The sequence below is a fragment of the Strigops habroptila genome, chromosome 1 (assembly GCF_004027225.2).
Source record: "Strigops habroptila isolate Jane chromosome 1, bStrHab1.2.pri, whole genome shotgun sequence".
NCBI lineage: Eukaryota > Metazoa > Chordata > Aves > Psittaciformes > Psittacidae > Strigops > Strigops habroptila.
In genome coordinates this window covers 120,819,849-120,844,092 of record NC_044277.2, presented here as the reverse complement: position 1 = coordinate 120,844,092, position 24,244 = coordinate 120,819,849, and the positions used below count along the sequence as shown (strand labels likewise).

The 24,244-nt window shown below is 37.4% G+C and overlaps 1 protein-coding gene across 3 annotated transcripts in view; it reads right to left on the bottom strand.

Moving 5' to 3' along the window:
- The window catches only part of CDK14 (cyclin dependent kinase 14), a 318,486-nt gene that overhangs the window by 213,864 nt on the left and 80,378 nt on the right, over positions 1–24,244 (bottom strand). For all 3 annotated transcript variants that reach the window (XM_030491797.1, XM_030491816.1, XM_030491807.1), the window contains 2 exons: positions 16,963–17,208; positions 7,240–7,334 (listed from right to left, as the gene is read on the bottom strand). In XM_030491797.1, coding sequence (XP_030347657.1) covers positions 7,240–7,334; positions 16,963–17,208 — 341 coding nt within the window. The remainder of the gene's footprint in view (positions 1–7,239; positions 7,335–16,962; positions 17,209–24,244) is intronic.

The window sequence follows — 24,244 nt, the reverse complement described above, 5'->3', positions numbered from 1 at the left end:
GGGAACATTTCTGCAAAGAAAAATCAGTAGATGGTATTGGGACAATGTTCTTATTTGTGATACACAAATTCTTATGACAAAAAGTAACTCTCAATTGTTAAATATTCATTTACACAAAAAGCACAATGTTTCATAATTAAACCCCAAGAATAATTAGATCTTTCTGTAGTGATATTAATGTCACAAAGATATGTCTAAAACCCTAAGCAGACCTTGCTGGCCTAACGAAACCAGGTTCTGCCAGAATTTTTCTTTGAAGAAACCTGATGGAGGCAATCCACTGCAGGTTTAGTCACCTCTTACTATTCTACCTATGAGTAACTAATTCCACATTAAGGGAAACACCTTCTTTAATCATTATCATAAAAGATAGTCAGCATAAACATGGCTTGTATTTCTTTTACTGAAAAGGTCTTACATTTGTAGTTTAAAAAAAACCCCAACACTTACAGTCCCACTAAAGCCCTATGGTACTCAAGGGACTAACATGGCCTCTCAATTTCCCTTTTGACTCCCACCATCTTTTAACCGCCATCCTAAACAAAAGTTACCTTGTTTTAGAAGAAGCCAGTGGATTAAAGATACTTCATAATGCTGACATTTATTAGGGCTGAAAAATAGAAGATTAAAAGGTTCCAAGAAAGACGAAGAATTTAAATTATTAATTAGTGTTGGCACTGGAATACAGGGATCATGTTCTTCACAGGACTCAAGGCATCTTACACAAACAATGTGGCAGTCCTCGCTTGAACAGGAGCAGGTAAGCAGTACCAAAGCATTTACTTCCAGGTCCCTTTTCTCACCTCCCAGATCACATCATTCAGTTCAAACTAAGCTGCTCGTCTAAGCATGGGGGCTGCACTTGACCTACGCCTGCTGGAGGCAAATCCCCTGGGACTGGCAGCAGGGAGAGCAATACGCAGCACCAATGCTCCTTTACGTACCTCACATCTCTGGGCCTCACTGGTGTTCATACAAAGAATGATTTTCATATAAAGAGAATCCAAAGACAAACATAGTGGTATCACTTATAAGCAAAGTGGCCTCTTAACAACTCTGCACACCAGATGTCACAGGGGATCTTCTGAGAGGTACAATTCCACAGCTAACTGGAAAATACATTGGTGCATAATGGCATTTAGTTGGCAAATTACTTCAGTGTTTGTTCTACCATTTCAACCAAACAAATGGTTTGTTCTACCATTCCAACAGCATGTATCTGTCAGTTCCAATAAATTACTATCCAATAACTTTTAGCACTTGAATCCACTATACCTATGTTCTCTCCTAGTTTTTCTATCATGTTGTCCTGTGGAATCCTGAGTAAGTAATACAATAGATTCCCTTTCCTCAGTTTCGTGTCCTGCTACAGTGGATAATAATGCTAGGTCATCTCTGCAAACTGCTTTGCAGGTTGAAGCACAGCATATATAGTGTAATGTTCTCTTTATATACGTAACTATCAAGGAAAAATCTCCTTGTATTTCTTTTAAACACAAAAATTCACTCAGTAAGTGATTGATATAGTCAATGATTCACCTTTTAGTTAGAATCTTAGTAACTTATTTTAGCACTTACACTACTTTAATAATTTTTTCCACCATTTGGCATTTTAGTTCAACATCTATCATTAGTTTTGCAACTAATTCAACTTGAAGTTATTGTTTTTATTAAAGATTTACAACACTGGAGATTTTTAAAAAGCATTTATATACACACTTTATAAACCCATGTCACGACTTCAAAATATATAGTAAAAAGCACCCTACAAAAATCAGTTAAACACATCAGTGCCTTTTCATAATCCATGAATATATATTCTTTTTCCAGCCATCTGGTACCCTCAGATGAAAGAGTTTCATTTGGAGATGAACACTTGATTTCACACAATTTGCAGGAAATAAAATAATAGAACTTCTGGGCTGCAAGTGCACATTCCTAGGTCATGTTGAGCTTCTCATCAACCAATACCCCAGGTCTTTATCTTCAAGGCTGCTCTCATTCTCTGCCCAGCCTGTATTTGTGCTTGGGATTGCTCTGACCCACATGCAGAATCTTGCACTTGGCTTTGTAAAGAAAGCATTCAGAAAGTTTAGGTCACTAAGACAACATGAATCAGACCAATTTTCAAATATTCAGTCTAAATAAATTGGCCAAAACATGAAGAAAATATTATCTGTGGACTGGAATGTTACACATGAAACCTACCAGAAACCACGTGAGCACAACACCCCGCATGGGCAGGGAGTAAAGCTAGGAGGATGACCAAAAAACAAGAGCATGACAGGAAAAAAACAACCCTGCAAGTTCTTCAGGCCATCTGAAGCCTATGGCACTTGCAATAGATTGCACATAAACCAAAAGATGATGAAAGAGTCACGGAGGTTTCATGGCAATTAAAAGAAATTCTGCAACTTAAAAGAAAGTCAGAACAGCGATTAGTCCCATCAGTCATCCTCAGTGAAGGTTTCAGCATCATAAATACAAGAATCAAAATACTTAAGACATCCTTTTTCTTTTGAGCAGCCATCCACAAACAGATACATGAACTGTGATGGCCAGCTATATATTCATAACGCATAATACAATACATCATGCCAATGACAAATACAGGTAGTTCCAACTGATCACTGAAATATTCCCTGCTGCTCCAAGAATAATAAGTCATGGAAACCTCTGCCAGTGCAGAGCACGATCCCTGCACTCCCGATCATGGTTTCTTTCTAAGATCTCCATAAACTCCCTATTGATTTTCAGGTGAATAGTAAAAAGGACCATCTTTGATGGAGATAAATGTAAAATGCTCTGGCTACCTGAAAAAAAAAAAAAACCAAAAACCCCCACAATGTTTTATCTTTGGGTACATGTTAGAATCACCTTGAACACAAAAGAATTGTGATTTCAAACAGAAAAGGAGAGGTACCTTGACTGAAGGACTGCCTTACCTCTCTAGCCTTTGAGCTTTCATTGATAGCATCAGTTTCTGTTCTGCTCTGCTCTGTACTCTACCAACTTATTAATAGTTCAGAGGGATAGGGACCAGAATTTATTAGGACAAGTATTTTATTTGGGATAAAATGAAATGATGTAATTTTGTGGTAGGGAAATTAGGCAAAAATATGCCAACTAAGCTCTCTGTTACAAATTCTACACATTTTTTTAATACTTTGAGCACATGCAGCTTATTAAAGGTGCCAAAAAAAGTAAAGGTACACTAAAAATCACATGGACAAACAAGAAGCAGATCAAGACCACAGCAGTGCAGAAGCAGTGGAGATACCATTGGCTTGCCTCTCAAAACACAGACACATGCTGTGCAAGCAGCAGTCACAGATCACATCGCTTTAACCAAGGTAATCCTTTTTAATTCTATGCCTTGAAGGGCAATTGAACACAGTGGGAGGAGAGGATGGAAACCATGCCAACTCGTAATATTGCCAAAGGCACAGGTTTCTCCCTTAAGTACAATATGCAGAACTCCCAGTGCAGGGATGTAAGGCCTTCGTGCTGCTTTGTAAGGGGCTCTGGTTGGCAGCAGCTCTCTTGTACTGTCATTGGCATCATCTCTGGACTCTAATAACTCTCATCAACATTTACGTGCCACAGGTCAAGCTAGATCCCACTGCTGTACATTCAGGTAGATTTATAATCAAGCTCAAGAGGGAAGATGGTCAATGGCAGCAGAAAGATACACGTGCTGATATACAGACAGACATTGTGCAGCAAAACTGCACAACTGAATGATACACGAATTCAAAAGGCATCTATTGCTTTGCATTTAGTTTATGGCAAATGATCAAGGTGTTAGCCAAACACAGAGTCAATGGAAGTTGCATCATTTTTTACAGTGTTATCAGTAAATTACTGGGCCTACTTCTCCAAAATTTTACATTAATAAAAAAAAAAGGCAGAAATCACTTCAGTCATCTACATTTCATGCAGTAAGAAGCCTCTTGGGGTTTTATACAAGAAAGTTACAAGTGAGAATGTAACCTGAATGAAAGTAGAAAATGAACATGCCAAGATGAGTTTCATTACGCATGCCTGATGTGCAACATGTGAAATCAAATAGATTTGCCTATTGATGCAACTGTCAGCCAAAAACAAATGGCTGTTTGGCTCTTTCTCCAATAAACAAAAAAGCTCAGCCTAAGAGAATACTGCTTCACTTTCCTCAATAACACAGTCCCATTCACTCTGCTGCTTCCTCACCCCAGGGAATCATTTTTATCTGACTACAAAAAGAGAAATCCATCATCCAGTAAGAGGAATTAGCCCACTTCATTTCACTTTCCTGGGATACTACCACAAATACTCAAATAGAAGAGTAATGGGTTTGATAGGAAGGCAAGGGCTTGGGACCACTGATCCTGCTCCAAGTTGTAAGAAGCCAGGCTTGCCCTGAAAGCAAGTTACTGCACGTTACTTTAAATTTTAAAAAAGGACTGGCTGATTTTCTGTCTTTGGAGGCAGGTATGTATCTTTCCAAATAGGAAGCTAAGATCACAAATTTTTTTATTCCATTATTACGATCAGCAGGGGAAATTTAAAAAGCTGAAATATACCTCAGGAAATGCTTTTAAAAACCCTAAACCCCACTACTTGCCACATGCAGCTGGTGATAAATATGAAGCCCAATAAATAAATAAAGCATCATTCACAACAGCTCCATCTGATCTTAAATTCTCCATCTTCAACTACAGTTAAGGACACATCTCAGAATCATTTTGGCAAAATGAGAAAGCCAAGCACTAGAGTTGGTTGAGAATTAGGGATTCTTAAACATTTTGAACAAAATGCTGTGCAAGTATTACCGGCTTTTCCAAAACCATGTCATGTCTGCATTCTGCAGCGTACAATGAGGGCTTAATCCTTCAGCAGTCAAACTGGGAACACGCCAAAACCAATAGCCCTCTTTTCACCCTTTTTGATAATTTTTCTTCCCACCGAGCCTGTAGCAAGGGGAACACAGCAATGTATATCACAGTCTCACCCTACGTACCTACATCAGGTGCTGAAGAAAACTTCTCTACTTTTTCCTGTACCATTTAGATGAAGCTATGAACAGTCAGAGCCAGTCTGACAGAAAAACAGCAGCAAAATTAGGCTCTCATGGAATGGCCAGAGACAATGTTGGCCCATCCATCACCACCACCCCCATTTATCTTCCCCAAGAGTACATCACAGCAGTGATGCTTTCTTCTTTGGGAATACCATCTAGGCCAGAGATTTCTCAGTTTTTCATGGAGACAGAAAAGGTAACAGGGCTACATTAACCTCAGCCAACAACTCCTTATGAAACAGCAGATAGCCCCTGTGGTGTTGCCCTGTAGTATTTCCCCTGTTCATAAAGTACAAGCTCCTCCTGCTGTGAAGTAATTCAGCTGTTTCTCTGGTTCAAGAAACAGAAGTCTGGATTGGATGTGCTGAGTCTGTATGGTGCTGTGTAATATGGGAATTATTCAATTCTCAGCAGGAAAAAAGAAGTAAGCTGAACAGAATTAAGCAGGTGAAGGGCTATTACTATAACACTAGGAATAGTCTCTGAATATGCATTGTTATCCACACTCTAGTTACACACACTTTTTCCAAAATATATTCTAAAGACCTTGGAAAAGATGTTATGAAGCAGCAGAATAAAGTTATATATAATTGTTGTAATTCACACTACTTATCTAGAGCTTGCTATTTATAATGGAAAAATGCAGACAGCCAAGTAATTTCAATTTATTATTCGACTACCATTAAAATCATTGAGGTATTTCTTACAGATCTGTAGTCAGCTCTACTAAGACAAATGAGCATTTCTAACCAATGTATGTTTCGTATCATACTCATATAGATATATGTTCATATAGATCATATAGAACAAATCACCACTGAGTGAAATAGTTTCAAGGAAGCGCTTTGCTTTGTTTTTAACCTTCAGTCTGTTCCACTGATTGATGAGACATCCAGCAACCCTGTTGCCTTAGTTCAATCTTACTGAAAGCCAAAGGCATATGGAATAACTATCACTACATAGGTGCTGTGATTTTACTAAAGGGTTTTAGTAATAAGGAGCAAGTTGAAATCCATACTGTTTTCTATTACCTAGACTCAAATAACACAGTACAGTGAAACTATCTGGTTTTGTTTGTTTGCTTGTTTGTTTTTTAAGAAAGCTGACAATGAAAGACAATATCTGCTTTGGCATGGCAAAAGTGTAAATACTTCTACATTTAGAACACATTTTTATTCATATCATCTGTCATTATGCTCATCAATATCAAAGCTACTGAGAGATGAGGGTACCCCTCAATCTGATTTATTACAAATATTCAGTGAAAAAAGAATATTTCAGAACTGGACTAACTTAATAACCCTGGAAAATGTTAACACAGATTTCCTTGTTTCAGTAGTTATTCTGTCCCATGACTCTCATTATGCTCTCCCTGCTGAGAATGGTAAAGTTGCCTCACCTATCATTCATTAGACAAAGTTTTTAAATAAAGATATCACATCCAATCTCAGAACTGCTTTATTATTGTTGAAAATTTGATTATGAAAACTTGATTAAATATATGAACTTGCACAGAACACTCTACTTGACAAAAGATAACTCAGCTGAAGCACTAGCTCAAGAAGTGTGTTGTAAGCGTGTTTACTGAGATATTTTATACAATATAGAAGCACTTATGGTACTGTGGATAAAAAAGTTACCACAAATAACATTAAAGTGGCTGAAAAAGTATTTTATATGTATGCATATCACATATATACATACTTGGAGTAGTTGTGCTGATTGTAAATAAACTCTTGTAAACAAACTAAATTTACAGTAGTCCAAAATGCCATTAATTCTCTTCATGTTATTTTATTTAAGCTTTTTAATAATCACAAACAAAATATTAACAGCTTATTGCATATATTCAGCATTGCTCTCAGAACATTAGAAAAACCTTTTACCAATAAAAATTAGTTTGGTATGAATATTGAGAAAGTAGTACAACATTAAAGTACAAACAAAACATCAGATTAACAAGATGGGATCTCAACTTGTTCTGATGTGAAGGTAATATGTTACCTATGCAAAATGGTCTCAGCCTCTTTCACTAGAGCACATGGCAGTCAGTAGCACTTTGCATTAATTCATAGGGATCTATATAGAAGTGCAGTAAAATCAATTAATACTTTCTGCTTATTTTCATTTACACAGAAAATTAAATGAAAAAAAAACCCAAACAAACCACCACTTACTTGCTTTTCCCTTTGTACACTGTAGCATAGGACCCTTCCCCTAGTTTTTCCAGTTTTTCATATGAGTCTGCTTTTCCAAACTTGGGGCTTGTAGGCTACACAAAACAAAAACAAAAAAAAGAAGAGATTACCTTTGAGCATGTATTGCATCCACAACATTAACTGCTTTGATTCAGCCTTTAGATACCAAATGTCACTATCAAAACTCACAGACCTGCATGTTTTCAGCAGCCAATAATTGAAAAAAAAAGAAAAAAAAGAAAAAGCAGAATTAATGAAATAAAATAATAGGCTATTCAAATAAAACATCATTCAACATCCCAGATGCTCGTTGCCGATACCAACACTTACATCACTAGAACTATCAAAAATATTACGTTCTTAATCAAAGAGACATTTCTGTTTTATTTTTCACATATATCACTTCATACAGGGAAAAAGATCATTAACAACTAAGCCATCTTATCTTCATTAAGAGATCTAAGCAACAGTCTTAATCTGCCCTATAAAATCAGATTAAAAGAGCTGTTTGACTTTTTTAATTTTTTTTAAGACTCACCAAAACACTGCTCCAAGTAGTCAATGTCCCAGGGTATCAATCATTGTTAAGATAGTGGTCAAAATACCAAAGGAGAGCACCTTTAATGAGAGTATCTTAATTATGTTCACAATCCTCAGACTGTGCATATAATCACACCATACTTTTAATGGCATGTATATCCAGCATAATTGAATAAATTCCTGTAGACTTAGTATCTGCAGCCTTAGGGAGGAGTCTAAAACCAAACCAAGCTAAGCAATGTTTCTTGCTCAAAGGGCCAGATAGTTCAGCTGGCTTTCGCGACAGACTGGTAGTTGCCCCACTTTTACAAAGGCCTAATAGAGGACACCACAACTCTGCAAAAACAGAAATTCACCTGACACGAAAACTTGCCAATTAAGTTCTTAGAAAATGTTTGAGTTTTTTGAAGTGCACCCCATTTCCCCAAATTACCCCATTTTCCAGCTGTCTGGAAAGAAAGGGCTTTTTATTTTTTCCCCAGGACCAGGACACTGCAAAAAAAACTGACCTACAGTTTTTATCTACATATAATTTAGACTCCAGCGCTCAGATGTCCTGTACCTAAACCAAAAAAGAGAGTATAGAGCAGAAACTTGGGAAGGTCAGCACTTATGCTTAAATCACATACAGGGACTGATTTGCTAGTATTCTGGTTGTAACACTACAAAGCAAAGCAGCCAAGCAAATCCAGCATGTTTAGGGTTGAATTCAACAAAGAGACTCTAAGCCATGTGCAGCTGTACATGTTTTACACTCGCATTCAGGATCTTATGCCCAATTTACAAAGAGCACTCAACTCTCAGTTTTTTGAAAGGAAACAAACATTACAGTACAGGACACATCTGTGTGTAAATGCCTTTAAAACCATGGTTGAAAGTTTTCAATCAACTGAGCCCTAAAAGCTATACTTCTATTTAAGCAGACAAGAGCATCTCAGGTAAAATGACTTGGTACCTCACATCTCTTCACTATAATCATTTATAACCACACGTCTCCACTATAACCATCACACCTCTCCAATTACCCATTAGCCAGACTATGCAAAAATTCTCTTTACTGAACGATTCTGTTTTTGTCATAAGCCAAAATTCTGGAACTTTGATGTATATACACCTAGTTTTGAGACTAACATCCAAGCTTCCTATTGAATGGCATCAGGATATACACATGTATGTTTGTAAAACTGATCCCTTTCATCTCCCTCCAATACACTGAACAACCTATTATTTTGCTATGCAGTCTCTAAATACTAATAGACTGATGAAAATTTGTCATATGGGAACTCCCAGATCTTTTTCCTGTTACATTATTTGGAACACTTTTTTGTAGATAACGCAGTAATATTCTTGGCTCCCACTCTGTGCTCAAAAATGAATTCTGCCTGGTTAGAAATTAGTTTTTTTATTAAATCATGGTTTTATTAAATACGTCACTAATAGAGGTGATTAAAATATTTATTCAAGTAGCCTTCTCATTTAAGTATCCAATTATGGACTAACGCAACATTTCAAAACTATAGGAAGAAAGTATCTATCTCCCATGTAATGAAGAGGGAAAGCAAAGTATTTCCTAAATTGCAGGCTGCAGCGAACACACAGCGAGTAGCTTTGTTTGGAATGGAAATGCTAGTTAACAGTGAATAGTTCACTGTTGGTTTTCTCAAAGCAAGACAGAAAAAGGACAGGGTTTATACACGTGTTTCACATCCATCCTTATTTTCACACTGAGATTTACTTTTATTTTATAGTGCTGGAAACCATAGTGTAAAGGTCACAACAACTTGTAACCTGGAAAGAGGAGGATATCAGCTGTGTGATTTTACTGCATATGGGACAGGCAGTGGCTAATGCGGTGCGGTTCTGCTTGTTTTCTGGTTGCTTCTGGTCTGCTCTTGCCCAGCATGAGCAGGCACTGGAAGAGCGGTTCGGGCTGCTTTGGGGAGGACGGCAAGTCAGCCTTGCTACTGCGGAGCTGAGCCCTGGGGCATTACACGGGGTTGATCCGCAGTGGAGCTCAGCTCTATTCCAGCTGGTCACTAGATGGGATTGCCCATGTTCTCACAATACTAGATCTCCCTTTGTGAAAATGGACATTATTTTTCCTTGCATTTGTAATCTTAAAAGGCTTACAATTTTTGAAGGTATCTGGTGTAGAAAAGCACTTCAGAGGCAGCAGAAGACTAATTTGCATGATATTTCTTAATGAAACACCAAGCCAGATCTCACTCAGCACATGAAATTACTCTAGAAAATGAAGGAACAACATTACCATTTCCCCAACATTTTCTCTTTTTTTTTTTTTTTAAATGAAACCTCACACATTAATTCAAACTTACAATTACAAATTGCTTATAAAGGTAAGAAATTCAGACACTTCTCTTTCCTTTTCTTTCTGGATTAAAAGGAAGTAAAGTCTGACAGAGATAATGCAAAAATACAAAACTTTCCAAAAATTAAGTTTTAAGCTTTAAGGGATCTAACTAAAGGGCTATGGAAGAAATTTAAATAATCTGAAGTTCCATGTGACTGTTGAAAATTATAATCATTTCAGCCAGGACCCCCAAGTCCCTTTCCACAGAGCTGCTCCCCAGCTAGGCAGATCCCAGCCTGTGCTGCACTCCTAGTTTGTGCATACCCAAGTGCAAGACCTTGTCCTTGTTGAACTTCATAAGGTTCTTGTTAGCCCACTCTTCCAGCCTATCCAGGTCACCCTGCAGGGTGGCTCTTCCTTTCAAGCTCCCCCACTCAAGTTTGGTATCGTTGGAAAACTTGGTCATGGAAGAATGCTATCCCCAAGAGGACACTGGCAACTGGAATGCAGAATGGTGCACCTCTTTCCCTTCAGGAAACCCCCTGGGAGTTTTACTTGTTTGCCTTTATGCCTTTTTCCTCCCAGATAGTTTCCATTAAGGTAGTTTTCTTATTATTAGCCTACATTTTTCTCAGTGCAAGATTAGTCTAAGAGCACCACTGCGCACAGGGAGTGAGCATCTTTGGCAGCACAGCTTAGAGTAACCAAGATTAGATTTTTTTTCCCCTCCAGTTAAGGAAATACAGACCATAGTAACAAGGATAGAAAGAGTATGCCAAATTCTTGAATACAGAAATAGCAGAAGCTAGTATTTCAAAGTGATGTGAGAGTATTAGAAATAACAGAGAGAAAAAGAAATGAGAGGAAAATGACTTTTCTGATCATTTCAAATAGCCATTTCAGTGATACGGACTGTAGGAGGGATAATAGATTTAATCAAAGATCTTGCAGTATGAGTCCTTGCACTACACTGCCATGTGAATACCTCTATTAGAGAGTTTCAAAATCCATGTAGTAAAGAAAGCTTTAATGGAAAATTACACTGAAAATCACCTGACTATTCTTATAGAAGCTGTGTGGGTTATGTTCTCATGCATTTTTCATAACTGCAAAACAGCTTGTGAATGTCACACTTAACTGTCACACTCCTGAGCCTAAATTTTAAATAGATCTTTAAAAAAAAAAAAAAAAACCCAACAAAACCACAAAACTGCAAAATATTAAATTTCAACATAAAACCATCCTCAAGGGAAAAATATTGTGTTCACAGTACCACTGTAATTTATTGGAAGTCAAATCTAAAGATCTGTTATATGCCTCAAAAGAAAGAAATCATTGCTAGAAAAACTTTGAAGTAAAAGGTAGGCCAAGAGGCTTAACTGAGATTAAACCACAAGAACAAAAGATTTCTTTTAAACTATTTTACATTTTGTCTTCTTTGAGACAACGGTAGAGCTTCTTTCACAAAACCATATGCAAGTTTCACTAACTTCAGGTTGTATCGAACCCACAACAACAGACCAATTTGATCACCCCTTGTCTTTTTTTTTTTTTTAAACCTTGCAAGTTGGACTGTTTTCCAGGGCAGTGATCAAGGGATACAAAGATGTTCAAGAATTCAAACTGAACCTTAATATCAGGTCTCCCACTATCTGATCCATCCTACTGCTTGCATTTTTCTAACCCTTTTATATGCAGACATAAATTAAGACCAACCTGAGCAGGAGTGACCACAGATCACTCTGCGGAAGGGCTGGATGCAGTTTTTAAAGCTCTTTACTTGTTCTCCAGGCTATTAACGCACAGAAGCTGGACCAACTGCCACATTTTATCTGCCTCATCATCTAAAGTGTATCCCCCAGGTTAACAATTATTAAAGCTTCCCTTGTGCTAGAAAAGAAAGATCCACTCTTTACACTGAACTCTGAAATTATCTTACCTCAATAAAAAGTATCAAACAGGAAGTATGCAGTTACTCTAGTAATTAATAGGTTCCTAAAACTGTAGATGGTTGGGTATACCTGAAGGGGAAGAAGGGTGAGAACAGCACACCAAGTGTTTAGGCAGACAGAAATGATGCCTAACTTTTAGGCAAAATTCCGACTTTAGTGTCTGCTTTAAAGTTAGATTTCTTACACAACTGATTTACAGTGTGTTAACAGGATCAGTTCTTGCTTTTTGTTTGCACATTTTTGAGGAAAGTTGAATAGAACAGATCTGAAAACTAATATGTTACAGAAACAGAAGAGAGGCTGCTCTCCCAGATAGAATGCAGAATCAATACCATAAAGCATTGCTTATCCAATTATTTTTATCTGAATGCTTTTTAGTGTTTTGATGCATTTAGTTTTTAAAAAGTAACTGAAAGGTAGTACTTACGCCTTAGCATGGCATTTTAATTCTGACATGGATCTTAAGCCATTAAAAGAGAACAAACTGATGCCTATCACTGTGTAACTAAATCTTGACTAGCATCCTGGTTTAGGCTGGGATAGAGTTAATTTTCTTCCTAGTAGCTGGTACAGTGCTGTGTTTTGAAGTTAGTATGGGAATAAAGTTGCTAACAAGCTAATGTTTTAGTTGTGGCTAAAGTCTTTTCAGTTTCCCATGCTCTGCCAGTGAAGAACAAGAAGACAGGAGGGAGCACAGTCAGGATAGCTAAAGGGGTATTCCATATCACAGCACGTCATGCCTAGTATACAAACTGGGGGGAATTGGCTGGGAGGAGCTGATTACTGCTTGGGGATGAGCAGGGCATTGGTCAGCAGGTGATGAGCAATTGTATTGTGCATCACCTGGGTTTTTGTTTTGTTTTGGTTTTTTTTTCTGTTTATTTATTTTATTCTTCCCTCTCTATCTCCTTATTATTATTTGCTGTTATTATTACTATTATTATATTTTACTTTATTTCAATTATTAAACTGTTCTTATCTCAACCCACTTGCTTTTTACCTTTTTTTCCCCAACTCCCCTCCCCATCTCCACTTGGGGGGGGTTGAGGGGAGTGAGCAAGTGGCTGTGTGGTACTTAGTTGCCAGCTGGAGTTAAACCATGACAACCAGATGGCTAGCTTATAAAATTTGCAAATTCTATTTACATACAGTGCAAAAGTACTATTTTAGTGTAGAAAATGTGTACACTGAATGCAATAAAACTTCACCTGGCATTGGAGAAAAATAAATAAGGTCACATGCCTAAAGAGTGTGGATCTCAAACTTTCAGAGAATTAGAGTCAAACTGTCTTTCAAAGCCAGTGTTATTTTGGGAAGACTGGCATGTATTTGGTTTTGAATTCTGCTTTTTTTATTATGTCCAGCTAGGGAAAGGAAAAAAGCAAGTTTCTTCCCTTGGTAGGCAAAAGACTGAGCAAAAGATTTTTAGAAAGATAGATACAGACAGTGAAGTACACACAACTATAGCTACATGTACATAATACATATACAAATATATGCACATATTTGTTGTGTTGGGCTGGATCAGAGCAAAGGTTTGTCAAGTCAAGTTCCCCTGTTCTAACAGTGATTGATAAGTGGCAGGGAAACACCTACTTCACTACCTCCAAAGTGAATATTATCCATTCTTCTGATGTGAGAAAAGGGTAAGTTTGTTGCGCTGGAAATCTCGTTCCATAATAACATCCAATTTCAATCAGCTGAAGTAATTTGGAAATCCCACCCCTAGATGTTTTCTTCTGTTTAAAAGAAAGGGGGAAGGAAATGCAATGCAATGTGGCTGGTTTACATAATGAGTATGTAAATGTCAGGTGGAAAGACTCTAAGTGTAAAACTTAACACATTATTTTTTTGTTCTTATAAACAAACTTAACTTCTGTCTGTATGCTACTGCACTAATTAACTACACAGGATTTCTACTGGGTTGCAACGACGTGTGACATTAACTGCAGAAAATTACTCCATGTTCAAGAGCTAATGATTTATTCAAGTGACAATCTGTGGGCAGGAACATGCAGTTCCTGCTTCCTCAACCTCTGTGCGTGTGTGTGTGTGTGTGTGATCTTTCTCACCACAAGGTGCAGCACATTTTGAAGGTACAGAAAACACAAAGTGGGTAACATGCCACCTGCAGAGTATTATTTGGTGATCTTCCCCAAACAGTGAAGCTGATGCCAGCCATGATTGCTTCTGAAACTAGTCAACACAGAAGCTGATGGCACGGGGAACTATAAACAAGGTCTTTCAGCTCACTTCTTGAAAAACATTATTTCTGAGACAAATAAAAGACTTTCACCTGAGCTAAAGTAGTGATATGGAGCCTGCAAGCCTCAGCCATGTACCTTCTGTAAGACATCACTTCGGCACCTGATGGCTACAGAGGTGTTTAAATGATGAAAGGGAAGAGACTAAACAGAAGCCTATCTCTAATTCAACTCCCCAACTAATCAAGCATAGAAAGTGCAAATTGAAGGTAGCATACATCTATCAGAGTATCTTCAAAAAAGTCTTATAGAAAGCAAAGCTAAATCTGAAACACAACTACACAACTGTAGCCAGTACAACCCAGAGGCCATATCATGCTCAAGAACATTTACAGAAACTGAAATGCCCATTCAGACTGGTATAATCTATACAGCAGAAGAATTTCCAGAGAATCAAGTATTAACTTAATAAGGAAGAATATGTAGCAGTACTCTGCCATGGAAGAAAAAAACCCAATGATCAGAAGAGGAAGTAGCAAGGACATCTGCTACACAACATCAGGACTAGAAAAAAAAATGAAACTCAAAACCCTTCGTCAGTTCAAGCGTAATTCAAAACCAGAGAATGACAAACTCCTGCAACTAACCACACAGACCTATGCTCCATGAAACGCGTATCAGAACATCTGCTGCCTGAGGCAGTGTATTCAGGCTCTGGAAGAAGGAGCACAGTTTGATTGTATCTCTGGCTTGGACATAAGAACTTAGGTCTGCTGGGTAGGACCAGGTGTGACCTGCAATCAGCAGAGGGCTAACACCACCTTTTGATGTAAATTTCTACTCTTCCATCTTCCTTGTCATGAACACTAATATTATTCCATAAGTTATTCCTTTCCAGGTGCTCTTGGGATCACTCCTTGTGAGGAAGAGTCAAAAATGACTAACAATGCCTCCAAGCAGAAGGAAGAACTGACTTCACTGAACAGAGCTATAAAAATCAGGGAGAATTACAGGAAGTTGAGAAATAAGAATTGTATTTCAGGAAATTCCTATGCACCTACTTTAATATGAGATGTCCTCAGCAAGTCTGTGTGAGTCACCATAGGAGAAGATTACCAAAAGTGTATGTTTAGCTAGGGCTTTAACCACCTGCATACTAGGAGAGGAAGCATTAACATTATCTACATAAGAAAATACTGGGGTCATAGGAGATTGCATGGATGAAGTAGAGTATCAGTCTGCTGGAAAAGTACAAGATGCCAATAACATAGTTTCGAAAAGTCTACTTCAAAATTCTGGAAACAAAGCAACTAAAACTCTTTGAGTTTTGACAGAAAATAAGTTAATAAAGCATTAACAGAAATTAATAATAACTTCTAAGAGGAACAAGATAAGAACAAGAGATAGGAAGCGAGCTGATACCACAAAAACACTTCAGGAAAGACTTAAAAAAAGTCATCTAAATTGAATGGTGGTGGTGCCAAACAATAATCAGGCATCACGCACAGTGCAAACCACTCCATCCATCCTTAATGACTAAAAGTTTTATGATAAGAACTCCTTGTCACAGACTCATCTGGAACACACCAGAGACATCTTTGGCAGCAGCTATATAATGCCAGGTGATGATGAAAAAGCAGATTTGCTTTTTCTACAGACGGTTACATTTTAAAATGTAACCTTTTCTAAAAAGGAAGGTCCCCTGGAGGCTTGACATCTTTACCTAAAATCACATAGGTTAAACAAAGCTCATCTACAGAAAATTAAGCTCTGCCATTTCTTCTTAGAAGTCTGACAGGATTCAGCCAAACTTCTGTAGGGAGGACAGAAGATGTCCAGAAGATAGAGCAAAATAAAAAACAAAGAAAAGAAGAAAGAAGAGGCAATCAACATTTTAAAGCATTTCACGCCAACTAAGATTTGAAGTGTTAGATCCATTCGGCTTAGATCCCTTAGTCTTCAACTCAAAGGTCACATTATTACGGATTTTTCTTGCCAAAGCATAACAGAAATAGCTTTTCAATAATTTTGAAGGTCTTTTGAGAGAAATCCGTTCTGGGCATTATTCATGAAAGATATGACATTTTATTTATCTGGTTTCTTTCAAAATACTTGAGAATAAAACAACAATGATGATGTGTTGCCAAACCCTTCTCAGTTGTTTCTTTCTCTTCTCTCATGCACACAAAGTTTCTGACATGGAAATAAACGTTATTTTTACTACTTGATTTTAAAAAGAGAATTTTAAAGTGTAAACAAAATCTGTCATATCTGATCTGTTTCTTTAAAACCTAAATCTAAAAATAAAAAAGGCAATTCATGTGGTTTCCTAAACTTCATGGAGAAGAATTCCTGTTCACAAATAAGCAACCCTCTAAAAAATTTGCAACATAAGCATGAGAGCAGCTATAATGCCATACCAAGATCAGGAGAGAAAAATGCTTAGAAATCCCGTAAGACACCCTAGCTAATATCTGAGAGGAATTTAAAAATATATTCTTTTTCAAATTCTATTTTCTTATTCCACTTTATACACAGCAATATAAATATACATAGGAAACATCTTTAATAGCAGCCATAAGTTTTTTTGGTTTGTTTCCAAGTAATCAGTTCCTTCTTAAACAAGAAAACATTTATCTGGTGTTATTAATTCCACCATGTGGTATGCACGCAGGTGCGAGGACTGGGCACTTACAGAGCTGGGGCTGGAATGCCGCCTGACTTTAGGTGACTCCTTCCCTGCAGATGAAGTTTTGAAGTTAATGCAAGCGTTGTTCTCCGAATGAACCCTCTTCACTTGATTAGCTGGTTTCTCAAATGGATCAAAACTACTCTGCGTCCTCTGAACCCGGACCTTTTTATCTTCAGGAATTGTATCCAGAGGTTTGATCACTGAATCCATGCCCTGGCAGTTCCGTGTAGACATCTTCGTGACACATATCTGAAAGGAAAAAAGAGCATTCATTGCCTCTAACAGGCTTAAAGTTCATGCCAATCCATACATCAGCCAGCATCAAAAAAGACATTTGACTTCAGAAGCATTCACTTTCTTTTTCTATATTAAAATTGCAAACACCACATACATTTTACATAGGGAACACGCACCACAGTCATAACAATAAATAGCCTATCTTTGCACAGTATACTAAAAGATCCTCAAAAAGAAAGACAAAAAAGGAATGTGCATGAAATTCATACCTTGTGTTTTTTTGTACAATGTGGTCTTAGCAATAATGCCACTTTACTTCCTTCTCCAAGCTAGCCACTGATACCCACAAGCAGTATTGATTTCCATTTATTTAAAATTGGATGAGGCTAAACTAAAATAAATGATGGTAGTTTGCGTGCACACTTGGGTGCTGGCCTGCCAAAGATCCAATACTGGTATATTACTGTATTTTTAAATAATGCTTACACAATATTATTATTATTATTATCACTACATGTCTCAGAAAATCAAACAAGTAAATCATTCCCAGGCACTGAAACGTGAGACTGCAGCTTAATGACACGCTAAAGCACAGAAGTTCAGTTCTTTGTTACTGTGAGGTATGACTCTGCCAAGCCTCAAAGACTGTAACTTGCTGCTTGAGATACCAAAATATGCTATTGCTAGTTCGAAAGAACTAAATGAGTGAGCTTATATACTCCAGTTATGTACATTTAGGTTTTTAATTTTAATACATTCCAACGTATAAGACATTATTTTTAAATTGCACAGTTGGTGGGGGGTTGTATTCGAGGCCTCAGCTTCTGTTTTCACCCATGAGACTCAACTTTTACTTGGGAAGAAAAGAAATAATTTTAGCCTTCAGGCTACAGGGAAAAGCTATGAAAAGCAGGCAGTCCCAAGAGGCTCCTTAAATCATAAGGCAAATCAAAAGAATCTGCAGTGTACTGTCTCCATGATGTTTGCAAGTATTTAAGGATAGAGAGTGGTAATTTGCTATCAACTGTACTGCTCACATACATAAAATGAAAGCAGCATGATGTTCCATTCAAACACCTACAATCGAAGCATTTTGGAAAACTTGCTGTCATAAAATAGTTAAAATGCAATAAAAAAAGAAGTATTTACCATTATCATTTAATCAGGACTCTTTCCGCATAACACAAAGTGTGTGCAATACAAATATCTTCAATAAATTATTCTTTGCCATTTCCCTGGAAGAATTCTGTACCTTGAAATCCAACTTACTTCAACTGCTCCTAGAAATTCTGGGTGACTACATCTTATGGTTTTTATGTTTTGTGGGTTTGATGATCCACTGTAACAGTAGATCAAAGATTTCTTTTGTACATTAAAAATTTAAAGCACATTTCCTGCACAGTGCCATCTGGCCAAACGATCATACACCAGGTCAACTCTAATGAAGGACATGACATTACTAGCGTTACAAACCAGGCTTTACAAGGGCTCAATTTCTTCTCATTAAAGTGGTTTTCCTAAGACTAAAATTTAACCAACATCTAACTGAGAAAAGGAACAGCCCCCCTTCATTCCCTCTCAGGCCAAAATTAAGGCAATTATGTAATTTTGGTCTATTACTTCAGAGAGAAAAGATAAAGAGCTGGTGCACAAAGAATTTTCAATTAGCCTTCTTGTAAAATTAATTGGCTTCTTTTCCCTAAAACAACTTACATGCACAGACATGCACCCACATACTTCCCACTGTCCTCTCCAGATCCATGTTCTTGCAATGCGTGCTACCAACAAAGATGTTTTAACATAATGTAAGCTGAAATTATTATTAAAATAGCAGTGCTTCCATTTTCACTTAATCAACATGGATGCAAAAAATTTATTAAGTATTTCTCAGCCTATGAAAGCCTATGATCTAGAAAACAGGTGCAGGACATAGGGAGGAAAGGTTAAAAAGCTATACTTAGCTTCCTTTCAAATTATCAAAGGCCACTTGTAGCCAGTTAAAATGTTTGGAATCCAGAGTTATAAACCAACCATAGATAATAATGCCATGAGTGCTGCTTCTAGTTTCTTTTTCCACTGGAAAATCCCCATGTCTAGCTCTAACATAGGCCAAGCAAGCACTGCATTAAAAAAATGCAAGACATGCTATTGATCATCTCTACTGGAAGCAGTAAGAGTTTGGATTTAGATATTGAAGGAAGACACTTCAACCTTCAGGTCACTTGACTAAACCTGCAGTAGGATGCAAATCCCCACAATCATCTTCTAATGACTAAAACCAAGACATACACCAGCCTCCCACTCAGAAGTCAAACAATGGATGCATAGGCTAAATACCAGCGTCACTGGTGGTAAAGACTGAATACTGCAGAGAAGTGCAAAACCAGGGGCTGCTCCCCATGCTCCTCTACCTGCTCTGCAACTGCAGCACTTCTGCCAGCGCTGGCAAGGGGTTTCATTCACCATTCTCTCTCACCTACATCAATAGTTCCCTAGCAGAAATAAAACATTCTTTCCAAGTGACCACTGACCGCAGCCAACAGAGCTGACCTCATGCTGTTGTCGAAGTGTACACATTTCCAATCTGTCTGCCCTGTCTATAAAACTCTGAAGATAAACAATATTTAAGCAGTTGTTTTACATTGTCATTGACAGGTCAAGCCCAACTTTGTGCTGAAACTCTGCCCTGTGAAATCTGAAAGGAGCAGGTCTAAAACATGGCTTAAGGTTGCAGTAAACTTGGTAATTTCAGGTTTCCCTCCATCAGCAAGAGCTAAGCTACCACAATATCCTTGCCTTTGCCCCTGGGCAGTGGGCATGCTGACCTGCCACTCCTGTACCCCAGCTAATAGTAGAAATTATTCTATAGTGAATTATCATGCAACAAAGCAACAGTGTACTGAGAAAGAGTGATGCACAATGTATTTTGGAGATCTGCCTGAGCATACAAATGATCTTAGATTTCACCAGGAGGACCAGATGACTTTTAGGAAGAGTACATGTTTGAATTTTTCTATTACACTAATTCAGCCTTTAAAGTATCATTTTTCTTTTGTACTGCATAACAAAAGTGATTCTTGTAAATTTCAGCCTCTCAAATGATACACACAAATACTTAGCATCAGAAGCTTTTAGACACTGTCTACCACCTGGAAGTTCCTTGCTGGTAGTCAGGAGAAGCCTAACCTGCTCTCTTATTTCCAGCTTTCTTTTTGTGTAAGAGTAAGGACCATTTTTCAGTTAAAACATAGTATTTGTCACAAACGACACAGGTTCATCTTCAGCCTCTTCTAGATGCTCCTATGTGATACTCTGAGCTAGTCAGAATTTTGCTATCTCTAAGACAGGACCTTTCTTTTTACCCCATTTCATCTGTTTTATCTACATATACCATAGGTTCTTCAGAGTGGGGACTATTATTTTACTAATTCTATGCGCAGAACAACCCTCGTGCACTCCATTGAAAATTACAATTGAGAAAGTAGTGGAAATTATCTCTTGCCAGTGCAGCCTTAAAACTAGATGTTTTTGTTGACTATTTGCTTTATTTACAGTTACCAGAAAAAATAAAAAAAGTTAAACAAGTTTAAGAGCTCATGACATATAGAAGGTCAACCTGTATAATTCATCACCCCTCCTTACCCCTGCTCTATAAATCTGTGTGATGCTGCACTTAAAACAGTGGAGCCCAGACACTCATTAAGATGCTGTAAATGCCTCCATGGTCTAAAACTGGTGCTACATAACAATGTGATTAATGGCACCTTAACTACTACAAATGCTTACCCCAAATGTATGTAGAGACAATACAGGTGATATCTTGGTTTCTCAATTAACAAGATGACAATTATGCTTTATAAAATGCAATCAAGAGAAAGAGAAGGCAACAACTTTTCAGCATGAATGTGATGCCCATTTAAAGAAACTTTTGTCTAGCAAACAGTATGAGCCATTAAGCAGTTTTAATTATTGTTTCTTTAACAAAATTCATCATGCAAGTAAACATTCAGGTATGTCAACACTTTCAGTGATTCTTTAGCTTTCAGGAGTTACTGCCTTCTCCCACCACAACCTGCATTCAAAGCGTAACTTTCAGAAGCATAAACTATTTCAGAAACTATTTGGCTTTTGAAAGTGGTGCAATAAAATCACAGTTATCACTTTCAGAAGAGGTATTTCTGACAGCAGATCTTATACGGAGAGCAGAGGATCTTTGTTTATGCTTTCTCTTTTATAGTAAACAGGATTTAAAACTAGGCCAATCAACTTAATACATTTAAAACTACAGATTATTAGAAGTAGAACAGGCAATACAGTAAAAAACTGTCATGTAAGGATCATTCGAGCAGACATTACCATCCTTTCAAACCTCATATCAGAGAGTAAAGGCTCAAGGAAGTCACTGGCCAATTCACCACCTCTGACTTGGGCATGTAAGGTTGCCCCAGACATGAAATGTAAGAGAGGGTATGGCTGCTTTCTGCCACTTAAGTTCCCACCTGGCAGGAATCCCAACAGCAGTACCTCAGAGAATCATGCTGAAAAACAGATGTTGGCAAAAGCAGTGACAGAGGGGAAGGGACAAGGGACAAATGATTAAAAATATTTTTTCCCCCCTACATGGAAAAAAGGTAAAACAAAACAATGACAATGGTATGCATGGCATTCACACAAGAGAACTTCACATGTAGGGCATTCTTCCCCCAAGTCTCTCCTTTGGTTCCAAGGTGAAAGTCCTGGAAAACCTAAACTAGATTCCAACACCCAATCTCCCTTAGACGGAGTCTTGCTCTTCTTCAGAGAACAGAGTGGTCTTACAGAAACTTTGGGGGTTTTGTGTTTGAAGTTACTGTTTGGAAAAGCACTTCCAAAGTGGCACTCAGAAACTGTCCAGGGACTTGGTGTCTTTGTGGGAAAGGATTTAATATGAATATATCAATGACTGTTCCTACCCGATGTGGTAACAGTATTAGTAGTTGAGAGTCCCTGACCCCAGTCTTGGAGAAAAGATGTTTGACATCCCAGGTGTGGTCCAACAGAAGCATCTCTCCATGAGCATAAAAATACTAATGTTAAATATACAACTGTATTTCCCCAAGTTGTTTCACACTCTGCTGCCATACAGTATGCCAATATACCAAGTAGTCAACAGAGCAACCACTGGTATCTCATACATTCGCTACATCTGATGACTGAAATACACCCACTTTTTAATTTTTTCCATAATTATTTATTCAGTTTCAACCAAAAAGGTACAACAAAAAGAGAGATGATGAGACAGAAGTAATTTTGCCACTTAAAACCTTCAGCACAAACAGCCACTTTGCAGTTGCCTGAAGAGCTCTTCTCTACTTCTGAAAGAAATAGCAAAGGGAGGATTTAGCCAGAAAATCGAATATTCATGTAATTCCAACATTACTTGAGCTATCACAGATTATAGCAATGTAAATCAAAATAAAAGCAGCCCCACAAAAGTTAGCGCATTTGGTATTAAAAGTTATTCTAGTGTTTCTCTATGTGCTTTTTATTTATTCAAAGTAAAAAGAACCATTACCACACACCTAGAACATTACAGAAAGGACACGTCAAAGTTCCGAATCTTAGAACCACAAAAAGGCATAACATAGTTTATACTTAGCAGCTTTCTTAGTTGTTGATCAGAATCAGAAGACAATGCATGACAGACAACAAAACAGATGGGAGTCTTTTTTTCCCCTCTTATCCTACCCAGTCTCACAACCAATTTGAGAAGATCCCAACACTGCTTTCTGATAAACGGGCTTAGTCATCATTACATCAGTATGGATCGCTGGGCTACAATTTCTTACAACCCCCATCCTAACATCACAGTATTTATCATATCTCAAGACAATGTTTGCAAATAACTGATTTGTTCCCATAAAGACTACTGCTGAGGTTAAGAGACTGAAATCACAAGAAGTGTATTTTTGCTCCATGCATAAAGTCCATAGTAAACCCCATTAAACATACGAAAATCAGTATAACCATTCATGGAACCATTTCTAAAGAAAGATGTCTCTTTGAATCACCTTATACCATTTCAAGCAACAATCTGAGTCTGGGATTGATGTAAAAAAGAAAAAAAAAAAAAAAGGTTTATCAAATTTAGTTATTGTAATAAGTTTCAATGCAAGATTTCTTTTACTTCATCACTGTCAGCAAAATTAAGAGATCCCAAACAAACAGGATTTTTAAATTAAAGATTGCTGGATTAATTCATTTACTGTTTAAAGTAACATAGCACTTAAAGAGTTAGAGGGATCACTTAAAACATGTAACTAATTTATAGCCCTGATGGTTCATGAATTTTAAAACAGTCATGAATGTCCCCCGAACTTATCACCTGTTAGGGTACTTAGTAAAACTACTGTCCCATGTCAGTGGAATTTATTCAAATTAATAAAGATATCCTCAGTAACAAAGAACAATCAACTTTGGCATGATAGACCAAACATTCTACCACATAGAAGAGAAAAACCTAAAAATTTTTGTATAGTCTAAACTACTCTGAATCTCTTCACGTCTTTCAGGAAGATACATTATATCTGCTTTTTAATTTCTACATTTAACATCTTACAGGTGTTTACTTTGGTCATCCAGTACCTATGGGCTGATGTAAAATATCCATCTACTATTCTCTATCGCTCATTGCCACTGTGTACATCTTAGTAACAAGTGGTGAGTTGGGTAAATAACAGAGTGAACATCCAAAATTGTTACTGAAAAATCAGAAGAAAATATCTGAATTCCCCCCATTTGTACCATTCCAGAAGTAGTAGTAAAGGACCCAATACCTGGAAACCCAAGATTTAGCACTCACTGAACAAAAATAAATTAGTAAGTGACTTGAAATAAGGAAGTCACTTAACCTCTCCACAATCCCTTTTTTCTGTTCATAATAATGATCCTGCCCCTATCACAAGCAGAAACTGGGAGCACTAATTAACTTTGTAAAGCACTTGGGCTTTTTTAAGTGAAATGTTATGAAGATATAGATCATAATTTGTAAAGCCAAAGCCCTCTGGAA